At 43.9% G+C, this 20,028-nt stretch overlaps 1 protein-coding gene across 3 annotated transcripts in view; it reads left to right on the top strand.

The window, feature by feature from the left end:
• Positions 1 to 20,028, top strand: part of afg2a (AFG2 AAA ATPase homolog A) — a 102,631-nt gene that overhangs the window by 59,853 nt on the left and 22,750 nt on the right. For 2 of the 3 annotated variants that reach the window (XM_064343994.1, XM_064343993.1), the window contains exon 15: positions 16,190 to 16,354. In XM_064343994.1, coding sequence (XP_064200064.1) covers positions 16,190 to 16,354 — 165 coding nt within the window. Of the gene's footprint in view, positions 1 to 16,189; positions 16,355 to 16,792; positions 16,943 to 20,028 lie in introns of those variants that run through there. The other variant, XM_064343995.1, reaches the window with a different exon arrangement.

Here is a 20,028-nt window from a genome sequence, read left to right as displayed (position 1 = left end):
GCAATAGAATAGCAATATAAAGGTATAAATGAATTATTTGAACGGGCAGAACACAAGATGGGAGTCCCTCAGAGATCAGCTGGTCCCCTATAGCTGCCCGTCTCATGTACTAGACTGTGAGGCTAGTGAATGGGGTCCTGTCCTTGTGTTGTGTCTGTACCAGACACAGACCAGACACGCTTGGTCTGTGCCTGGTAGAGAATAAATTGTATTTTCATGGAAGTTTTTGTGTTGATTTGTGTTTATGTTTTATAAAAATGGTATTATTCATATATCGCCATATTTTAGCATTTATGGACTGAACTTTGGCCATTTTTCAGAAACAGTTATGCTGCCACTGGGCAGTGTGGTTTTAGTGTAGCATCAATAGTTTGGACTGTGACAGTAGAGCTTTTCCTGTCAAATCGTACAGAACTCTGAGTGTGTATCATTTTTTATCACGATAAACATACTCTTGGTAAAGGAATTACATGGATATGAACATTGTACAGGCCTTGAGTGGGGGAGCCTTGCCCCTTTTGGTAGGAGTGGTGTGGATTTGTGTTTGGGGGCAACATGCTTACCTGTGATGTGAGTGACAGAATGAGGTCATATTCTCTGCCTGGCACCTCCCACTGAGCAGAGTTCTCGGGTCTTATAGTGTGTTCGGCCAGTCCTCGTCAACTCACAAATTTCTCTGTTTACTACCAGTAAGATGCATTCGAACGGCTGACAAAGTTGTAATTACCAGTGGTCAACTTGTGCAAGTTTCATGAGACCTGAGTTAACCAGCTGTGACATATCACTGACCTCACCCTGCTGTTAACAGTTGTTGGACACTAGCAACAACGTAGCAGGTAAATATAGCCATTTAACTTTCTGTATCTATCATAATGTGTTTAAGCAGTTTCTAGGTTTGGTAAGGGCATGAGATTTATTTTGTTTTCAGGGGGTTCATGTACATTTTGTATTCCACTAAAGTCAAGACACGGAGTTCATGCCATGCCATTCTTTACATCTTGCAGTGGGCGATCTCATTGGTCCAGCTTCTTGGCATCCCAGCGGACATACTTATTGTTCATGTCTTAGAACCGGTGCAGTCATAGAGAACTGCAGTCATACCAAACAAAAGCTGTTTGGACATACAAACCTTCAGCTACCAGTAGCTTCAGTTCATTGTTTGCAGTGCTTGAAGAAAATAAGTGCCGGTACTCACAGGAGCAAAGCGTAGAAAACCTGGTATGGTACTGTGTACCGGTCGGTTCTGGACCACATCAGGCTTAGGTTGTTAGATTAATACGAGATTATGATGCAAGCTTTGTATAACAAGTTGTATAATAAATTGTATTATTGTTATATCATAACTGAATGCTCCTGTTTGCATTTTAATGGAAAATAACATTAGTAGCCATTTACTGAAATGATCTCAGTTTGCAATGTTTTACATTATTTTTATGGTTACTGTTGTTGTAAAGCCTAGAAATAGAATCAGATGATGACTGCACACTAATTAGCCTCATTAGCTTTTGAGTAACTGTACAGTGCATTTTCTTTCAATGTTGCTTTTGATTTTGAGCCCATTCATATCCCCTGGACCATATGATCAATAATATAATCTGACTTTTTGATTACCTAATTCACATTACCAGTATTTCACATTACCACACAGCAGCATATAAAAGTTAACACATTGCAAACATTTTAAGTTCAGCATTATATTGCAAACATGAAATTACTGGAGCTTTCTTAGTAGAGTCATGACTGTACTTTCTTTATACTGTTGATGGACTTGTCTTTCCTGTTTATTAGGATTTTCTTTGGTTTGATGATACTGATAAAACCAAATTGATGATTGAAACGTGAGTACTAATAAAATAATATGATTCATTGCTCAGAATAAAGCGTGCATTGTAGCCTGCACCTATTGCTCACACTACACGTACCTACTATTGCAGGCTTAGCGAATCCTTAAAGAGCAGATTTAAAAGTAGAAAGGTACACAAACTAAAACATTTGACACAGTTTTGTTGTAATTGTCAAATAAATTCGGAATTTAACGGCAGCATAATATCCAATGTTATTTTAATCAAATTAAGGGACATGGCGCTGGCAAACGCGTGCTCACCCAGAACGACTCTGAGTGGCCTCACTAGCATGAACTACTAAGGGAATATAAGAAACTAAAAGTATGTATAGATGGCCATTATTCATGGCAGATGTAAATAAACCCATTTGTCGCCATTTAGAATCAGGTCCTTGACTTACTACTTTTAAATCAGTATTTCATTCATTTTGACAGATTTTATAATGTTGTTTCATTCTAGATTTATGTATATTACATTTTCAGTTGATCTTAACTCTAGGTATGTATCATGCATTATTCCACAAACCTGATCATATTCATTTGCATTTACATAACTTAGTGTAGTTATGGTAAGTATTGCAAGTGTTGTCTGAGCCCACTGGCCATAATATAATGAGACTGTTGAGGAACCAACAGGGTACTTTGTTCCCTGGCCAAACACTGTCTCATGGATAGAGGCACGCCTAACAGATCTTTTTGTTTTGACATCATGATACAAAGACCATGACTGACCCCTTCAGACTCTGTCCACCCCATCTATCCTTTCCTAGCATTCCCAAATCATCCAGTGTTGTAGTTGCCATGTTGAGCAGATGGATTATGCTGAGTAAGAGTAGATTGAAGTAAACTATGTCAATAAAATAATATTGTAATCTTTTATTTTTTCTATCAAACATCAGGGTGTTAGTAAGGTTGCACCTGAATAATAAGGTACAGCCTAAAATGTACAAATCATGTATATTAATCAACCAACCACTGCCCTGTTTCAGCATCAATGTTTCGGGGGAAGAATTAGAAGAAAGATTCACTTACACATTTCAATGAAAATGAACATGTGTGGAATATAAAATTATAAAGAATAATCAAAACTAAACAAAACAAATTTTGCAGTAGTATGGCTCCATACTTTTTACATCAGTCCATGTTCTATATTCGGGTTTTACTCGGTGCAGTTATCTATCTAACTCAGTAATCCTGCTTTGTGATAAAGACCGCTGATGGTTTCAGCCTCTTCCCACGCTGGGCGAGTGACAGCCTGGCGCTATGAATTCTGTACGAGTAGCTACTCAGAAATTACGGCCACTTTTGTTCAAAGATAGTCCATGGAACAGAAGCCAGGAAGGTCCATCACTGAGTAAAAAACATGTGTTACTCCAGGTGTGCCACCAATTTGTTCCTCTGCTCTGGCTAGGCTAGTCGTTGAATAAAACGGGCAAAGGGTATCACTAAAGCTGAGTTATGTCAAAGGTAACAGGCCTTGACATCAAACTGTGCTTCTATTAAGCTAAATAGCAAAAGTAATGTTTAATGAACAAAAACAACCTTCAATAATTAAAGTTAAATTAAATGACATGCTCCATTTTTCTCTTGCTGATGTATCAATGCTTGTTACATTACATTACAGGCATTTAGGAGACGCTCTTATCCAGAGCGACTTGCATAACTTTTTGCTTAGTATTTACATTGCATCCATTTATATAGCTAGATATATACTGAAGCAATGTAGGTTAAGTACCTTGCTCAAGGGTACAATGGCAGTGTCCTACCCAGGAATCTAACCTATTGCCTTTCGGTTACAAGCCCAGTTCCTTATCCACTATGCTACACTGCCGCCCTGTTAGCCAGCTAGCTCATATTAGTCTGCTGCCGTTAGGTTCTTTTCACCTAAGTTCGTCACCTCACTTTTATTATAGTTTTGACTTTGCTGCAGTGGGTAATAAAACACATGCTGTATCATTTACTGACAATCACACGCCATTTTCAAATAACTAACGCAGCAGTTTGCACAAATTTGTTTGCTTTTGAGCATTATTTACCCACCGACATGTTTGCTGGCTTGCATGACCGACAATAGGAACACAACAGCAGTGCATTTCCACAGTTAAACATCCAAACACTTTTGATATTCCTCTTTCTTAGGAGAATGCTTTTGATTGGATAATGTGTGTAACTGAATTCTCAGTCAATGGAAACATGATTTCGACATGCCCCTTTTGCTTTCAACACACCCCATACTCTGGTCTGCAGATACTGATACTTGTCTACAGGGGGAAAATGAATTGCGTATTTGCAACATTAGTGGCTGCTGTCCATTGTGGCCCTAATGACTTGGTGCCTGCTTGTTGTTGCCTAAACCTTTTTGTGTGCTCTCACGCAGGTCTGCTAAATGCCTAAATGGGAATGTCGCCTACCTCTGAAAGTATTTGCATTTTTATTGAAGTACCAGAGAGAAAACCCTGTTTATCTTTTTTAAACTGATGAGGAGAAAGTGTTTGTGGAATAAAACAGAAAGAGTGTTTTTCCATATGGATGAGAGTGTGTTGAAGTCTGGAGCTTTGTGAGTTAGGAGAGGGTGCACCACTGGGGCTAGAGCTCCCCATTACAGAGTATCTACTGAACAGAGAAAAATCACACACACACACACACACACACACAACCACATGCTCACGCACATACACAAACACACATACACACGCATGCACATGTACACAACCACTCACACAAAAACACTCATAAACGCACTGTCTCTTTCTCACACACACACACACACACACCACTGACTATTACACACTTCATTTTCCCGAAGCAGATAGCAATCAGATAAATTTCCCAAAAACGCATGGTCCTCTCTGAGTATCCTTTCCTAAAGATTTTAAGATGTCCCCAGGTCTCGGGGGATCATATTTGCTTGTATAAACAAGAAATCTGTGGAGCTTGTGAGTAAGAGGTATGAAAGGAGATTATTTTTGTGCAGGTTTATATCGTTTGTGCAGATAAACGGTTTTGTGCAGATAAACTGTGTCTGCTGTTCTGTGCATTCTTTATTGGGTGATTTGTACCGGTCCGTGATCCACGGGATGACAGACGACCATCTGTCCGCTAACCCTAACGTCTCTTTATTGTGCTGAACAGAAATCGCCCCACAATTGCTGCAGGTTAGCGCCGAGCGGAGCATGCATCCGTGTGCTGCAACAGGGAGACCACAGCAGTTTGGGTTTATTTAACTCAGCTTTTCCTTTACATGTTTCCTCTTTTATCGGAGAGGGCAAATTCGTTCTGCTGTTAGCTCACAACACTTAACTCTGAAAAACTCTTGTGCAGTTTGACCACGGTTTACGTTTTTCTTTTTTTAATTTTCCTTTTTCTTTTTTTTTTGTAAAGCGTACTTAAACCCCAGATATTTTTAACAGATCCCCAGTGCTGGGGGCAGTCAGAGCTCCTGGAAGAGGCCTATGTTTCCTCTCGACAGATTTAAAGCGGACGAGCTCAGGGGAGCTGCACGACTGCTTTGGGCCTGCTGGGCGGCTGCTTTGGGGCTGTGCCATTGCAGGCTAGGAACGGCTGCGGGTTATAAATACCCTCAGAGCTGTCCCTTCTGCCCTCTGCAATCAGTGGTGTGCCCTGGAGAGACCGGGGAGCCCCGCCCCCTCACATTTAACCCCCAGGTGGCAGTTTGTGGTCAGGGGCAGTAAACAGGAAGTTGGTTCCTGAAGGATAGGCTGCATCCTTTCATCCTTTGCTGTGGGGCAATCAGTGTGTGCGCATGAGCGTGTGCGCGTGTGTGCGTGTGCGCGCACGTGTGTGTGTGTGTCTGTGTTTCTGTGTGTGTGTGTGTTCCCTGTGGGGACTTCCTGAGTGCCAGGCTGTGCTCAGCATGGTCTCAGGAGTTAAATAAAGAGGTGGTGGTGGGGAGGAGGGGGGGGATTTCCTCCTCAGGGCAGATTTAGCTCAGCACTGTAGACAGACCTCCCCCAGGAAGAGTCCCTGTGGAGGGGAATGTGTGAGCAGCCTGTCAATCAGGACAGCGCCATGGTGACGCCTCTCTTGCAGTAGACCCAGTTTCAGTACACATGGAAGCCGGTCTAAATTATGCCAGTTCACAGACTGACCAGTCAGCTCAACAGGGTCTGAACCTGGATGAAGACGGAGAAATTCTGCCTTTCCATATGCAGTATATAGAATACAGATCGTTATTATACAGCACATAGAAACTTTCCATTCTTGTTACTGTTGCAAAAAGAATGAGCATTAAATAGAATGGAGTCACACTTTCTCCTGATTAAAAATGCAAATATGCCATCCCCTGTTAGATCCATCTGAAATCAACGAGTTTGGAAAAAGTTTGTGGGAGTGGTGTAATGAATCGAGCGCAACTGTGTACATTCTTGTGGATGTTTTATCAATTCAAAGAGCGATGAGACATTTTGGTTACGCGGCGTGGCTAAAAGCATCCTCCTCTTCAGCTGATGCCGTTTCCTCTGCGCTCCCTCCCTTGTTGATGCTGTGTGTTTTACGATATGGCTGCAGTCATGCCTCACTTGCTTTGTGCTCTCAGTCTAGTCCGGATACACATGTACTCTTCTAGCTCTTTATTTGTACAGTAGTTTTCAACTTCTTGGTAATGAACAAATATGTTACATTCTCACACTCACAATGATAAATGCTGCTTTTAATAAGGTAGCATTTTTATGACTGTTGTGAATCACAAAGTGATGTGCTCAATTTTATTATGTTGCGTCTATCAGAAAGTGAGTGTAAATAATGTTGTCGTGCTGTCCCACTCATATTTTGTGACTATTTCAACTTGTTTGTCAAGTGAATGGAATAAGCTGAAACAGTACTATTTTACCTTGCTGCTAGTCTTTCAAAGTTATTAACATTTCTGAAGCACCCTCATTCCCGAAGGGTTCTTAACTGCCTGTGCCTTTGCACACAAACATAATAACTAGACTAGCTAGACAAGGCTTATTTTGTGTGAAGGTATAAAATGTGTATTAATATAGAAATATGAATTACATGGATACATGCAAGAACAAGGACTTAAGTCATGAGAGGCATATTTGTTCTTTTACTCATGTAACGACCATTTTCTTTGCTGCTGCCTTCTGAAGTATGCCTTAAGTGGAACTGGATGCAAACTATTCTTTGAGGGGCCATTTTTATAGAGGATATATATTTTGAGAGGCCATTTTTATAGAGGACCCCTGAGACTCCTTTCGGGACCCCAGTTCGAGACCCCTTCTCCTGAAGGCCGATGGTATTGGCATTGTTTAAAAAAAAAAAAAAAAAAAAGCAACCCGTGCAGCTCTGTGGTGCTGTCATGTGACTACATCTGATGTAACAGTGATCCTGCATGGTTTCCACGGAGGTCTGGTGGGTTTATCTCTGCCGGGCCATAAACAAACTGTTTCCTTTTCCTAGAAAGGCTTGCGGCCTCCGGCGGGCTTGCTGGCAGCAAGCTGGTGATGCGCTGGTCTGACAAATCGCCCTCTCATCGGGCCGGGTCACATGGGCTCACAGCAGAACCCTGCTCCTCTTCGCTCTCTCAGGCTCAAGAGCAGGATTCAGCTCCTGCATAACTGAGTGTGAAAGGGCCAGTCTTCCACTCTGCTAAGTGTCTTTTAGCTATTTTTCTGTCTTCTTTTCTTCCTTTTTCCCCCTTGTACTCCCAGCATCTGTCAAAGGCAGACGCTGCAAATGCTGCAAACGCCATGCTGACAAGAACGGTACTAGTAGCTGGAGTTTACGTTTGTGCGATTCTGGAAACTGGCTCTAGACTGGCCATGATTCACCCAGTGAGCTCTCTATCTCTCTCATTTTCCCTCTCTGTCATTCTCTGTCTTTCCTTCTGCCAACCCAGCTCTCTCTCTTTCTCTCTGTCACTCTCTCTCACACTGACACTCACACACACACACACACACAGTGTCCCCCGCCCATCCATGTGTTGTCAGTACTTTCCCTGGGGTCATTGCTATGGCAACAGCCCATCTGACCCGGAATGGAGTTCTGCCCTACAAAACTGAGTGTGCTGGTCTAGCCACGGAAGTCCAGAGGGTTTTTGTCTGACCCCACCCCCCCAACCTCTGTGGATATGCTTTTCCACTGACCTGAGATTCCTCCCCCAGGCCTGAGCTGGTGCCAAATACACCAACATACAAAAAATAGCAAAAAAGAAAAGAAAAGCAAGATTCACAGGCCTAGAACCTAAAACTATTTTTTTAAAAGAATAAAAAATGCACGCAGTCACTATAAAGGTTAGGGAATACACGAGAAAGAGTGACTGGTAGGGAGAGAGAGACAGGTACAAATCATTCTGACTGACAGGACACAATTAGGAGACAGCTGCTTCTGTACACCTAGAGAGAAGCGTTTTCACTGCTTCCATCCTCCTGCCATAAATCAGCCCAGTGTCACTGGCAAAGTAGGTGTGGGGCGGGGCCTGGCATTGAGCATTGCTGCAGTGTTCTAAATAAGGGGGGGGGGTGTCCAACCCCCTCAACAGCTTTCACACCACCTGTAATCTCACGTTCAGGTAAGAGTTTGAATGCTGGTGATGCATTGTGGTGTACGCAGTAAATTAATCTTGTTCACAGCTATGGTTCCTGTGCCTCATTAATTCAGCGAAGGATGGTGTCATAGGGGGGTAGACCCGGGAGGGGGCATGCCCGGGGCAGGTGGAGATGGCGACTCTGGTTTTCGGTGTGTTTCATCATTGATTGTAGTCACTATTTGGCTAGAGGTCCACATGCCTTTTTTCCAGGGTGTGAACTGGCTGCTAGTATGTTGAACCGTGGAGCTTCATCACAGTTATGTGACATGACATCACAGGGTCTCTCTGTGGTCTGCCAGTAGTCCCTCCCACATTTACCTTGCTGCTCTGTATAATTTTTAATGAATGGCCACAAAGCATAGATTTTCTTACTTTTTGGAAAGCTGGAAAAATCAGTTTTTTTCCCTCACTTCCTTAAATGCCTGTGTTCTGGTATTCAGGCTGCAGGTCAGTCAAATGCTAATTCGAGCAGCTATGGCAATGGAAACCAGAAAGAGCACTCATTACACACACACATGCTCGCACACACACACACACGCACATGTGCATGCACACACACACACACACACACACATACATAAACACACACACAAACACAGACACGTACATATATGCACACGCGCATACACACACACACACACATATACAAACAAACCCCTACACTCATACACACACACACCCACCATTGTCAGTCTGACCTACTGTAAAGATTGACAGTTAAGCCATTGTGGTTTTTTTGGGGCGGTATCCCACCATATACGGGCCCTATCCTGCTGTAGCGCCTTTTATTTGATGGTCATTGAGAGGGCTGTGGGCGTCTCAGGGTAATGGGAAGGGGGAGCACTTGTAACTACACACAGCTGTGCGCTCATATCATCTCCACCCACTCCTGCCCCTATCCTATCCCCCCTCCTGCCCCCGGCCAGATCAGCTCTGTTTGTTGTCGCAGGACTTCCGCTCGCTAAATCAAACGTGGGGCCCGTTATTCCCCCTGGAAAGATGGCTATTACCATTAGAGACCAGGGGATTGTGTGTGTGCGTGTGTTTTTTTGTATTTGTTGGGGGGCTTTCCATGAGGGATTTCACTGCAATCATTTCCTGTGTTCACAAACTAGGGAGAGAACAGTGAGTGGGAGAAAGAGTGAATAAACACAAACACACACATATACACAAACAAACACACACACACACACACACAGTTATGTACATACCCTGCTATGAATAAATGAGATGGAGAGAGAGAGAAGCGGATAAGCAGAAAGATGAGGGAGAGAAAATGAGAGAGGGACAGGGAAGCAGCGGCTGAATTCCTGGCATTTCTTTTGTTTCCATGGCATTTGGGCCCCAGCTCTCCACACCGGCTCCGTGGGGGCCCATCCTGTTGAAGGCCCCATGTGCTAATCAAACCTGATGGATGAAGGAAAGTGGACATGCAGGGTTTACACTCACACACTCGGCAGGAAGGGGAAGTCTGTAAAACTGTGTGTGTGTGTTTATTTGTGTATGTGTGTGTATATGTGTATTGTTTGTGTGTACGTTATATCCTTTTTGCCTCTTGATTGGAAGTGAGCTTTTCTGTGTTGCAAAATTGTAGCATCACTAATTTTCTCTTGCTTTTCCACGCAAGTTCTAACAGCCAATAATATAGCCTGTTCTAATAACCAATATCTTTTTTCAGCTGTACTGAATGACTTTCTGTCAGCATCTGTGTGTGGGACACACATGCTGCACAGAGCCTGGCAGGCTCAACTCTCACCTGAGCTCCCTTACCTTGCCTGTGTCACATCAGAGCTCTCTTACCTGGGTTCTGTCTCACCTGAGCGCTCTTACCTGAGCTCTTTTTCCTGGGTTCTGTCTTAGCTATAAATAGCTGTACAAAATGAATATTGTACCTTATCGAACTTGTGTTTTGTAGTTGTTCCAATGACCGTGATGTGCACTTTTGTACGTTGCTTTGGATAAAAGCGTCTGCTAAATAAATGTATGTAACTGAGCTCTCTTACCTGGGCCTCCCTTTTACTGCCCCCCTGTTAGGGGTGCTGACTCAGGGAGGGGCAGAACATGCTGTGGTGCTGAAAACCTTTTATTCCAGATAATTTTTACACATTCGGGAATGTTAAGGCTGCTCGTCCACACTCACACACACGTGTACACACACATGCACACACGCGTATCCATACATACACCCATGCGCGTGCACACGCATGCACACTCACGCAGACAGACACGGGCACGCACACATGCACACACAGAAAACAGAGAATAATGCTGAAAGCAAATTTAAATGCTATGAAATCTCGCAAAGCAGGGAACGCAAAGCGGGGAACTGGAGAGGCGGGTGTGGTCAGGAACAGAATAGATCGTAAGAATGAAGAGGACTGTTAAAGAAGGACCGTTGGGTCCTGGGCGGAAGGCTCCTCAACCATAATTTCATAAATAAATACGTCATCAGAAATGTTTTCACTGGGGGGGCGGGGACTTGGGTAGGCTGCTGTTGGAGATAGGTAGCCAATCGACAGTCTCTAATGTTTAAGAGCCTCTGGTACTTCGTTCCGCGAGCTGATGCATCATTTCTTTCGGGAGCAACTTTGTTTTCCTTAATGAGCTTTTTATTTAGCGTGAGATGCATTCAAGTGGCGTGAGAGTGCAAGAATGAGCCCGCAAGCCTGTGTTTGATGCCAACAGCGTGAGTTCGCAACCTTGTTGCTCTCCACCTGGGGAGGGAACCTGCATTTCAGATTTCATAATTTTTGTCCTAATACTCTAGCTTATTCTTCTGCCTAGTTTGGCTTTGCAGATGTTAGACCAGGATAGTGTTCTTTGTTCTCGGCTAGAAATAGCTTTACAAAATAAGTAATTGTACCTTACTGAACCCGTGTTCAGCAGTTGTCTACGATCATGAAAATGCACTTTTGTACGTCGCTTTGGATAAAAGCGTCTGCTAAATGAATGTAATGTAATGTAATGTAAAGCGCAACGCCGACCTCCCCTCCTTCGAGGACCAGCCTAGCTGTTATTCAGACTCCCAGCATGGCTCACTGGTCTGCTGCCCTGAGAGAGGTTATATGATCACACTTCAGGCTCAGATACCATGTGCTTATCTTGGGTCAGCACGGGCATCCCTCATTTCCTCTCCAAGTTGAATTTTTTAATCTGATCGGATGATGTGAGAGAGATTCCCAAAATATCCGGCTTTTCCTGCTGTCCCTCTGCCGCCAGATTGCTGCCCGCTAGAAAGGAAAATGTTTTTCTTTTTTTGTGGTTATTGAAAACAGTTTGCCTCTGCTTGGAGAGTGTTGGAGAGCAGGAGTTTTGTATTGGATGGGTGGATGATGGATGATAGATGTAGGGCTAGATGATAGATGATAGATGTAGATGATAGATGTATCCTGGTCCGGGATGGTCCTGGTTTTATGGGGTGAAGTCTTTTTGTGTCCTGACTCTTTGCCCAGCGCAGAAGTTGCGCTGTACCAAACCGACAGAAATCTCTGTACTAATGTTTCAAATCACACGTGAGTCAGTTGCTCTCCATGATATGGATATACAGCTCAACGATGCGAAGTGTCCTTACTTAATGCTGTCCTCGAAACCTGAAAGACATAATCACCAGAAAGAACATTCCCAGTTGAGTCTGAAGATGCGCATTCACAAAGGCCACGTGTGGAGTGTATTTGGAAAGCACATTTGCCAACGGAAAACGTATGTGGCAGGGTTCAGTTTTGCACAGCAATATACTTGTAATCATAATTTTTAAAAAATGTATTATAGTTATTTATAATGCCTCCTTCATTCAAAATTGCGCAACATGTAAGAATGTTTTTTTAAGTGCTATCCATTTTGTTTATTTGGGATACTGAAGCTGGGTGTAGTTTTAGACCAGTCCCCAGCCCTGCCCCTCCCCCATCCCCACCCCTCCCCCACCGCACTAAGACGTCAGGTGGAGCGAGCCGCTCAGAAATGCGTCTGTCATCGAAGGCCTTGCTCGCCAAGCCAAGTATTTAAGTTGGAAGTTCCTGCCTCCTGGACTGCTTGAAAACAGGAAGTATCTCTTCTAGTGATGGATGACCTGCTTCTCAGAGAGGAAGAAAAGGCTTTCTCAGCCTCAGGCTACTTGAATGACTAATGCAGTTCGGAGAGGGAGGGAGGGAGGAAGAGAGAGAGAGAGAGAAAGAGAGTGAGAGAGTGAGAGAAAGAGGTGTGCACTTGTCTGTGACTGTGTGCGTGTACGCATGTGTGTGGTGCTTGTGTGTGCTTACGTGCATACACTAATCTTTATCTCTAAGCTTATGTGTGTGTGATTTGGTCATTAGATTTAAACATTTAAGAATTATTATTATTATTACTATTATTATTATTATTATTATACTGATTCAGCGCCTTCCTTGCAGGCGCTCTTTGCAGATATTTTAAAACAAAGTAATCAGATTTTTGCTCATTTTTAATGTAAATCTGTGAGGTTGAGCTCCTGTGCTCCTTCATCTGTAAGCCTGCCCTCCAGAGGATGCTTGAGCCCTGTATGCTCTTTAACTCAGGCCTGGCCTGCATCAGCAGTAGTGTATCACTGCAGTAATACGCACTGATGTGATTGTTGCGAACCAAAGAAATTTCACTCTGATCATTTGTTGTTCATCATTGAAGTTTATCATTAGTGTTGGCTCCGGCTTGACCTGAAACATTAGAAGAAGGTTTGTGGGAAATGCGCAGGGTGGCATTTGGACTGACGCAGTGAGAGCAGTTTGCTGGCGGTGACTCCAGAACAGGGCAGCTGGTGACGTGTGGAGCAGTGACACTGCGCTCTTTGTTTTCCAGTGTTGACTGAGCTGGGTAGGGCCACGCCCAGGACTGCATCCTTACAGGGAAGCTTTGGGCGGAGCTGAATGGCCTGCTGTTTATCCTGGGGATGGGAGAGGAAACAACACTGGCACAGACAGACAGACAAACGCACACGCACACACACACACACACACACACACACACGTATGCGCACACACTCACCCAACACTTGCATACACTGGCACACAAATGCATGCTTACGTGTTCTCTCTCATGCACACACATGCGTACACACACAGTCACAGTCACACGCGCACACACCCGCTTGCCCCGCCTGGTCTCTGTTGGGGACAGGTCAAGGGAAAGGGCAGGTTCTCAGAGTTTGTGCCCCTCGCTGGGCCCTGTTTTTGCAGAACCGTTTTCCTCAATCAACGGAGTCATTTTCCCTGAGGTGGTCACCGCTGCTGGGATCCTCAGGATGTTACTTGGCCAACTGGGGCGCGATAGTGACATCATCACAGTAGCAAATACAGTGGCTGGGGGGGGGTGGGGGGGTGGGCATGGAGGGGTATGAAAAACATGTACTCCCTCACTTTCCCACGGCAGAATTTTCATCAGGGATATATCAGGGCCACATCAGGTCAGCGGGTCGCTGTTTTGGCAGTTTTTTTTTTTAAGCTGGCCTTGGAGCCTTCCGGAAGGTGTGAAAACTGACAGTCCAGTAAACAAATTCCAGAGGGCAGCCGCCATGTCGAAACCCACTCACCCCCACTCCCCTCGGTTCCATGGTTACGGAGCATATACGCCTGTGTCAGTTGTCCAGTTCTACATCACTATTCCTCTGTTGCCATGGAACACCCCCCCCCCCCACCGCCCACCCCCGCTGCTGTCTCAGCTATCTGGCGGTGATCTCTGCTCTTCCGGTGAATCTGTTGAGTCGCTGAGCCCAACCCCCATAAGCTTTGTCAGTCTGGAGTGGTGTAGATATGGAATTTTTTAGGCTTCATTTTCAGTTCAGTGAACATCCTACTGACTGTCAGTACTCCTCTGAGTAGATATAGTACTGACCAGTGTCGGTACTCCTCTGAGGAGATATGGTACTTACTGGTGTCTGTACCACTTGGAGTAGATATGGTACTGACCGGTGTAAGTACTTCTCTGAGTAGATATGCAGGATTCTGCATTTTTTTTTTCTGCAGAATGAGATGGCCAAAACGCTGGCCAAAACATATACTGCATTCTATAAACACAAATGTTCCGAGGTCTTTTTGAAGATTACAACGGGCGATGACCCACACTTGAACCACAACAAAATAATTACTCCTGTTTCTTTGAGCCAATTGTGTTGTTTATGGATCGCGATATTTCCACAGCAGTTTTAGCATTGCAGAGAAAAGTAGAAAACAAGGAGTCACACTTTTGACAATTTTTTTTATTTTTAAATAATGCATTTGAATCGTTTTAGGTGCTTGTCATCCTTGTACTGTAGCCCATTAGAACTCTGGAACATCAAAAGAGTTACTGCACGCAATAAAAAAAGATGGCTAGTAGTACTATGTTAAGGTTGTCCTCCATAAAGAAGCGCATTCCGAATTAGTTATACGTTACCTCCTCTGCATCATGCCTGCTGAGGCAATGTTACTATAATGTGATCACTGAAGGTGTTGTCTTGTTTGTTAACAGGTTGTTAATGTTTGTCACTAGAGATGTCCGAAGTAAAAAAATCTTGTTTGTATAGAAACATTGTTGGCCTTTTAAAGTTGTATAGCTGATGATTTTCTGCCAGTGTGAAGGTATGTAATGCTATAATGCAAAGCATGCTTGATGGGTATGGGTTTTTAAGTGTGCTGGCTTTGTTTTCACCTCAACTTTGTTGCGTACATCTCAGCAGTCCGAATTTAATTCTGTTATTTCCTATTAATTAGGGCTAATAAGTTGTTCCTGTCAAGAGCGGACGCACACTTTATAGGGAGGGTGTTGCATTGTTGGTTTGGGTTTATGTGAAACCTGTGCACTCATTTTTGTGTACTTAGTCTTGCTATAATATTGATATATAAAAGAAAAACATATTTACATAATTGTGTTTTTGTACTACCAAAAGGCAGAATAGGACGATGACCGTATTGCCGTTAGGAATTCAGTAGTGTCATAGGATTAGCTCCACGGAGCGCTGGAGCGAAGAATAGCGCGTGTGTGAAATGCGCTCCTAAAAATCGTACCCAGTCGGCCTACTCGCTTTTTCACAGAGCTCCCCAAAAATTAATTTCTGCCTACGCCACTGTAGCACCACTGTAACTTGCTTCATTTGAGTAAATGAATGCGTAAATCGCTCCTAGGGTTTTTAGAAATTATTATTAGCCTGTGTGGGGAAAAAATATTTTTGATCCAAATATTAGATTATTTTATGCCACTTCTGTTACAAGTTTCATCTGCATGTATTGCACCATTATTGAGAGTTTGCATATTATGGCAAAATTGTTATTTTTATCATAAGGGAATTTGTGTGAAACATGGATTTTGAAATGTGCTGCGGTCCAAAGACGCAGCATTCCATTGGCTGGGGCAATCGCTGGATATGGTCCTGGCCTTGTCTGTAACCCTCAGAGTAGATATGGTACTGACCTTGTCTGTACCCCTCAGAGTAGATATGGTACTGACCGGTGTCAGTACTCCTCAGAGTAGATATGGTACAGACTGGTGTCTGTACCCCTCAGAGTAGATATGGTACTGACCTGGTGTCAGTACTCCTCAGAGTAAGTATTGTACTGACCGCTGTCTGTACTTAGTGGAGTTGATATGGTATTTACCGGTGTCTGTACCCCTCAGAGTATGGTGATTGCCGGTGTTTTTACTCCTTAGACTAGACATGGTACTGAGCATGTCTGTACCCCTCACTGTAGTAGCAGTACTGCTCGGTGTCTGTAGCCCTCATTATGGTAGCAGTACTGACGTGTCTGTCCTCGTAGTCAGCTGTTCTGTAGCCTTATTAGCAGTACTGACGTGTCTGTGCCCCTGTCCCACAGGCCCTTATGCGGCCCGGTCGGCTGGACCGTATCGTGTATGTGCCTCTGCCAGACGACGCCACCAGGCGGGAGATCCTGGCCCTCCAGTTCCGCAACATGCCCGTGGCCCCCGACGTGAGCCTGGACGAACTGGTGAGCAGGACAGAGAAGTACTCCGGAGCAGAGGTGAGCGTTGCCGTGCGGGCATGACGGGGCGGGGCGGGGCGGGGCGGGGCAGGGTGGGGCCGGGGTTGCGGGGGTTGGCTCTGACTGCGATGCACACAGTCCATCATGTTTGAGACTTCTAGGAGGAATAAAACACCCCTTAAAACTGTATTTATAATATGCCGAAGCTGGGGAAAAGTCTTTGGTTGGCTGGCCACCAAAATCATGCTCATGGTGACCAACCAGCCAACCAGCCAATTAGGAACTGACCCTGGCTTTGTCCTCTCCAATGGGGTGTTCGGGAAACACCAGTTAAAACCACATTTAAGGCGAGCAAAAATCACAGGTAATTTTCCATTCATTTTTGAAAAGAAAATATGGTTTTCTGCCTTTCATGAGTGTTTTGTCTATAATAGCTGACCAAAGCCTGACCCTGGGTTTATCTTGTTATTTACATAGGCTGGTTGCTGCTCTTCCTGCTGATCTGCTGCACATTGTCCAGTAAAAACATTTAGAATTTTACTGTTTTTAATATTTCTGGCAGCTTGTTTTGATTTTTTTTCTGTGGAAGGCAGTGTTTCATGGAGAAATAAACATGTGTGCTACCCACTTATACTTCTTTATTGATACTGGGGATTATGTGTGGATGGTTTACTTTTGACGGTTATGAAACAGAGTCGGGCAGAGCCTGTGCTTGTCTTGGCAGCTGATACAGCGTCTGTGCTGCGTCAGTACCTCTCAGCTTACAGTGCCGTAGTCCTTCCCTATGTAACACAGAGTCTGGAATGTGCCAATCTCGCCGTGCTGTTTTGGCATTGGATATGCCCTGACAACCTGGAATGTTGGCAGATTCCAACCGTGCCAAAAGGTTCACTTTGCTCCAGAACTCAATACCTGCAGGAGTTACTAGGTTACTCTTGGTGATTGTCATGGGGACATTGGGATGTACAGCCATTGAGAAGAGTGAAGTACACAGGATACCATCCTTCCATGAGTTCACAGCCATTTTAAGATCCTCTTAAAAATCTGCACATTTAGAGCCACAGTCTCTCACACAGTAGAGATCAGCACATTAAGAGGAACAGTCTCTCACAGTATAGAGGTCAGTACATTACGAGGAACAGTCTCTCACAGTGCAGAGATCAGCACATTAAGAGGAACAGTCTCTCACAGTGTACGGATCAGCACGTTAAGAGGAACAGTCTCTCACAGTACAGATTAGCACATTAAGAGGAACAGTCTCTCACAGTGTAGAGATCAGCACATTAAGAGGAACAGTCTCTCACAGTGTAGAGATCACCACATTAAGACAAACACTGTAGAGATCAGCATATTAAGAGGACCCATCTCTCACTGTGTAGAGATCAGCACATTAAGAGGAACAGTCTCTCACACAGTAGAGATCAGCACATTAAGACAAACACTGTAGAGATCTGCACATTTAGAGCCACAGTCTCTCACACAGTAGAGATCAGCACATTAAGAGGAACAGTCTCTCACAGTATAGAGGTCAGTACATTACGAGGAACAGTCTCTCACAGTGCAGAGATCAGCACATTAAGAGGAACAGTCTCTCACAGTGTACGGATCAGCACGTTAAGAGGAACAGTCTCTCACAGTACAGATTAGCACATTAAGAGGAACAGTCTCTCACAGTGTAGAGATCAGCACATTAAGAGGAACAGTCTCTCACAGTGTAGGGATCAGCACATTAAGATGAATAGTATCTCACTGTGTAGAGATTGTACTTTCAGAGATATGGTCTCAGTGTGCGCAGTGAAAATCTGTAGGCCCCTTCCTGTGTAAAAACATAAATCCGCCCTGTCCCTCCCCTAAAAGCAGCTTAGAGCAAGTTTACACCTGGCGCAGGTATGTAGGGGTAAGCAATCTACTGCCACTGTGTTTCGCAGAGGGGCCAGTTTTGGGTTTCACATCATCGCCCCCGAGCGGAGCGTCTAATTCTGTTATAACTGGACACAGCTGATTCTCTTACATGTTGACCCCTTCCAACCAGTTAAAATAATCTTCTGTCATTCTGAAATCTGACAGGGGTGGGGGGTGCAGGGTTAAATTGGCTTGACTGATAGGTTTATAATGCTGACTGGAATCCACTGACTGTCAAAAGAATTCCTTTTTTTAGCACTGGCTGACTTATTTCCACTCAAGCCCGAGGGTTCACACAGTTATTATTCCTCTTTGAATTTGTCTCCGGAAGTTGCTTTAGTTTTAACCATCATTCATGAGGTGTTCTATATTCTTTGGCACTTTTTTCTGAATTATTTACAATGATACAGATATGAAGGGCTGACAGACAGGCATTTGAGTGGAATGATTGTCAAGGAGACAAAGCATGCATTGTCCTCCCTCAGTGCAGGTTCTTGAATCTGTTTGCTCATGTGACAGTCATATTATGTCACCTTGCTGTATATTATGGCCTGGAAATGGAAGTTGAAAACAATGTGGAAAAACCTGCAATGATGTCCTGAGTATTTAACCTTTTGAGTTGTAAATATTTTTGGAATGTTTTTTTATTTTATTCTAAGTCAGTGTTCCAGAACTCTTTTGCTTTCAATTACCAGCAGTGATACATCAGCATTAGAATGTGCGATTAAGAACATTCTTAGCAAATATTTGGTGATCTTGGTGTAAGGTCACAAATATGTCACAGTCTATAAATCTTAATGGGTTTATAAACTGTAGAAAAGTATAAACTATATACAGTATAGGCCTCTGTACGCATTTCAGGTTTCCATTTACATTTCAGGTATTTAGCTTACGCTTTTAGCCACTGCAACGTGCCCTTTTTTTTTTTTTTTTTTTTTTTTACACACCAATCAAGTTATACAGCTGGTTAGGTACCTTGCTTGAGGATACAATGGTAATCTCATACCTGGGAATTGAACCTGTAACCTTTTGGTTACAAGCCCAGTTCCCTAACTTTTATACTGCTTAACCGTACAACGTCAGTGTCCTACCTGGTGGGAATGAAACTTGCAACCTCTGGATTGCAAGGTTAAAAGTTTTATTAGCATTGCTCACATGTTCATTTGCAATACTTAGTCAGACTGTGATACCTAGCAATTTTTTTCTAATCCATACCCTTATCAGTTTCCTGGATGGCTGGCATCCCTGGTCCATGCTGTGGCAGTCAGGTGGAGCAGTGCCCGTCCGTAGGAGAAGTGGTTAAACGGCGGTATTAGCCGTGATGGTGGCCTGCGGCACGTTGAGAGTGGGCTGTCGCCACACGCCAGCGTCAGCCGTATATCATCCCGCTGTGCTTATAGGAAGCAAACGCCATGAGTGGCTGCCGTAAATCTCTGTGCTCTTATTGAAATGGGAGGCCTGTCCACAGGCCTCAGGAGCTGCCGTCATATTTCAGTCAACAACAGGGCTGGCTTTCACACTTACAGCATGCCCCTCAATACGTCCATACCAGACCTGGGTCAAATACGTGTTTGTTTTGGATTAAAATACTTCTCTGTGCTCTATTGGTCTTGCTTGGTGTAATTGAGCATGCCAATATGATCAGAAAGCAGGGTTAGCACTTTTTGAGAGTATTTCATTGGTTCCAATACACCAGACAAGATCAGTAAAGCGTAGAAAAGCATTTGAATCCAAAACAAATACGCATTTGTCCCTGGTCTGATCCATACATGATAGGAGTCACAATCACACTCAATAATAAGACTCAATCA

This window comes from Anguilla rostrata, chromosome 7 (assembly GCF_018555375.3).
Source record: "Anguilla rostrata isolate EN2019 chromosome 7, ASM1855537v3, whole genome shotgun sequence".
Taxonomy (NCBI): Eukaryota; Metazoa; Chordata; class Actinopteri; order Anguilliformes; family Anguillidae; genus Anguilla; species Anguilla rostrata.
This window is presented reverse-complemented; position numbering and strand designations above follow the sequence as displayed.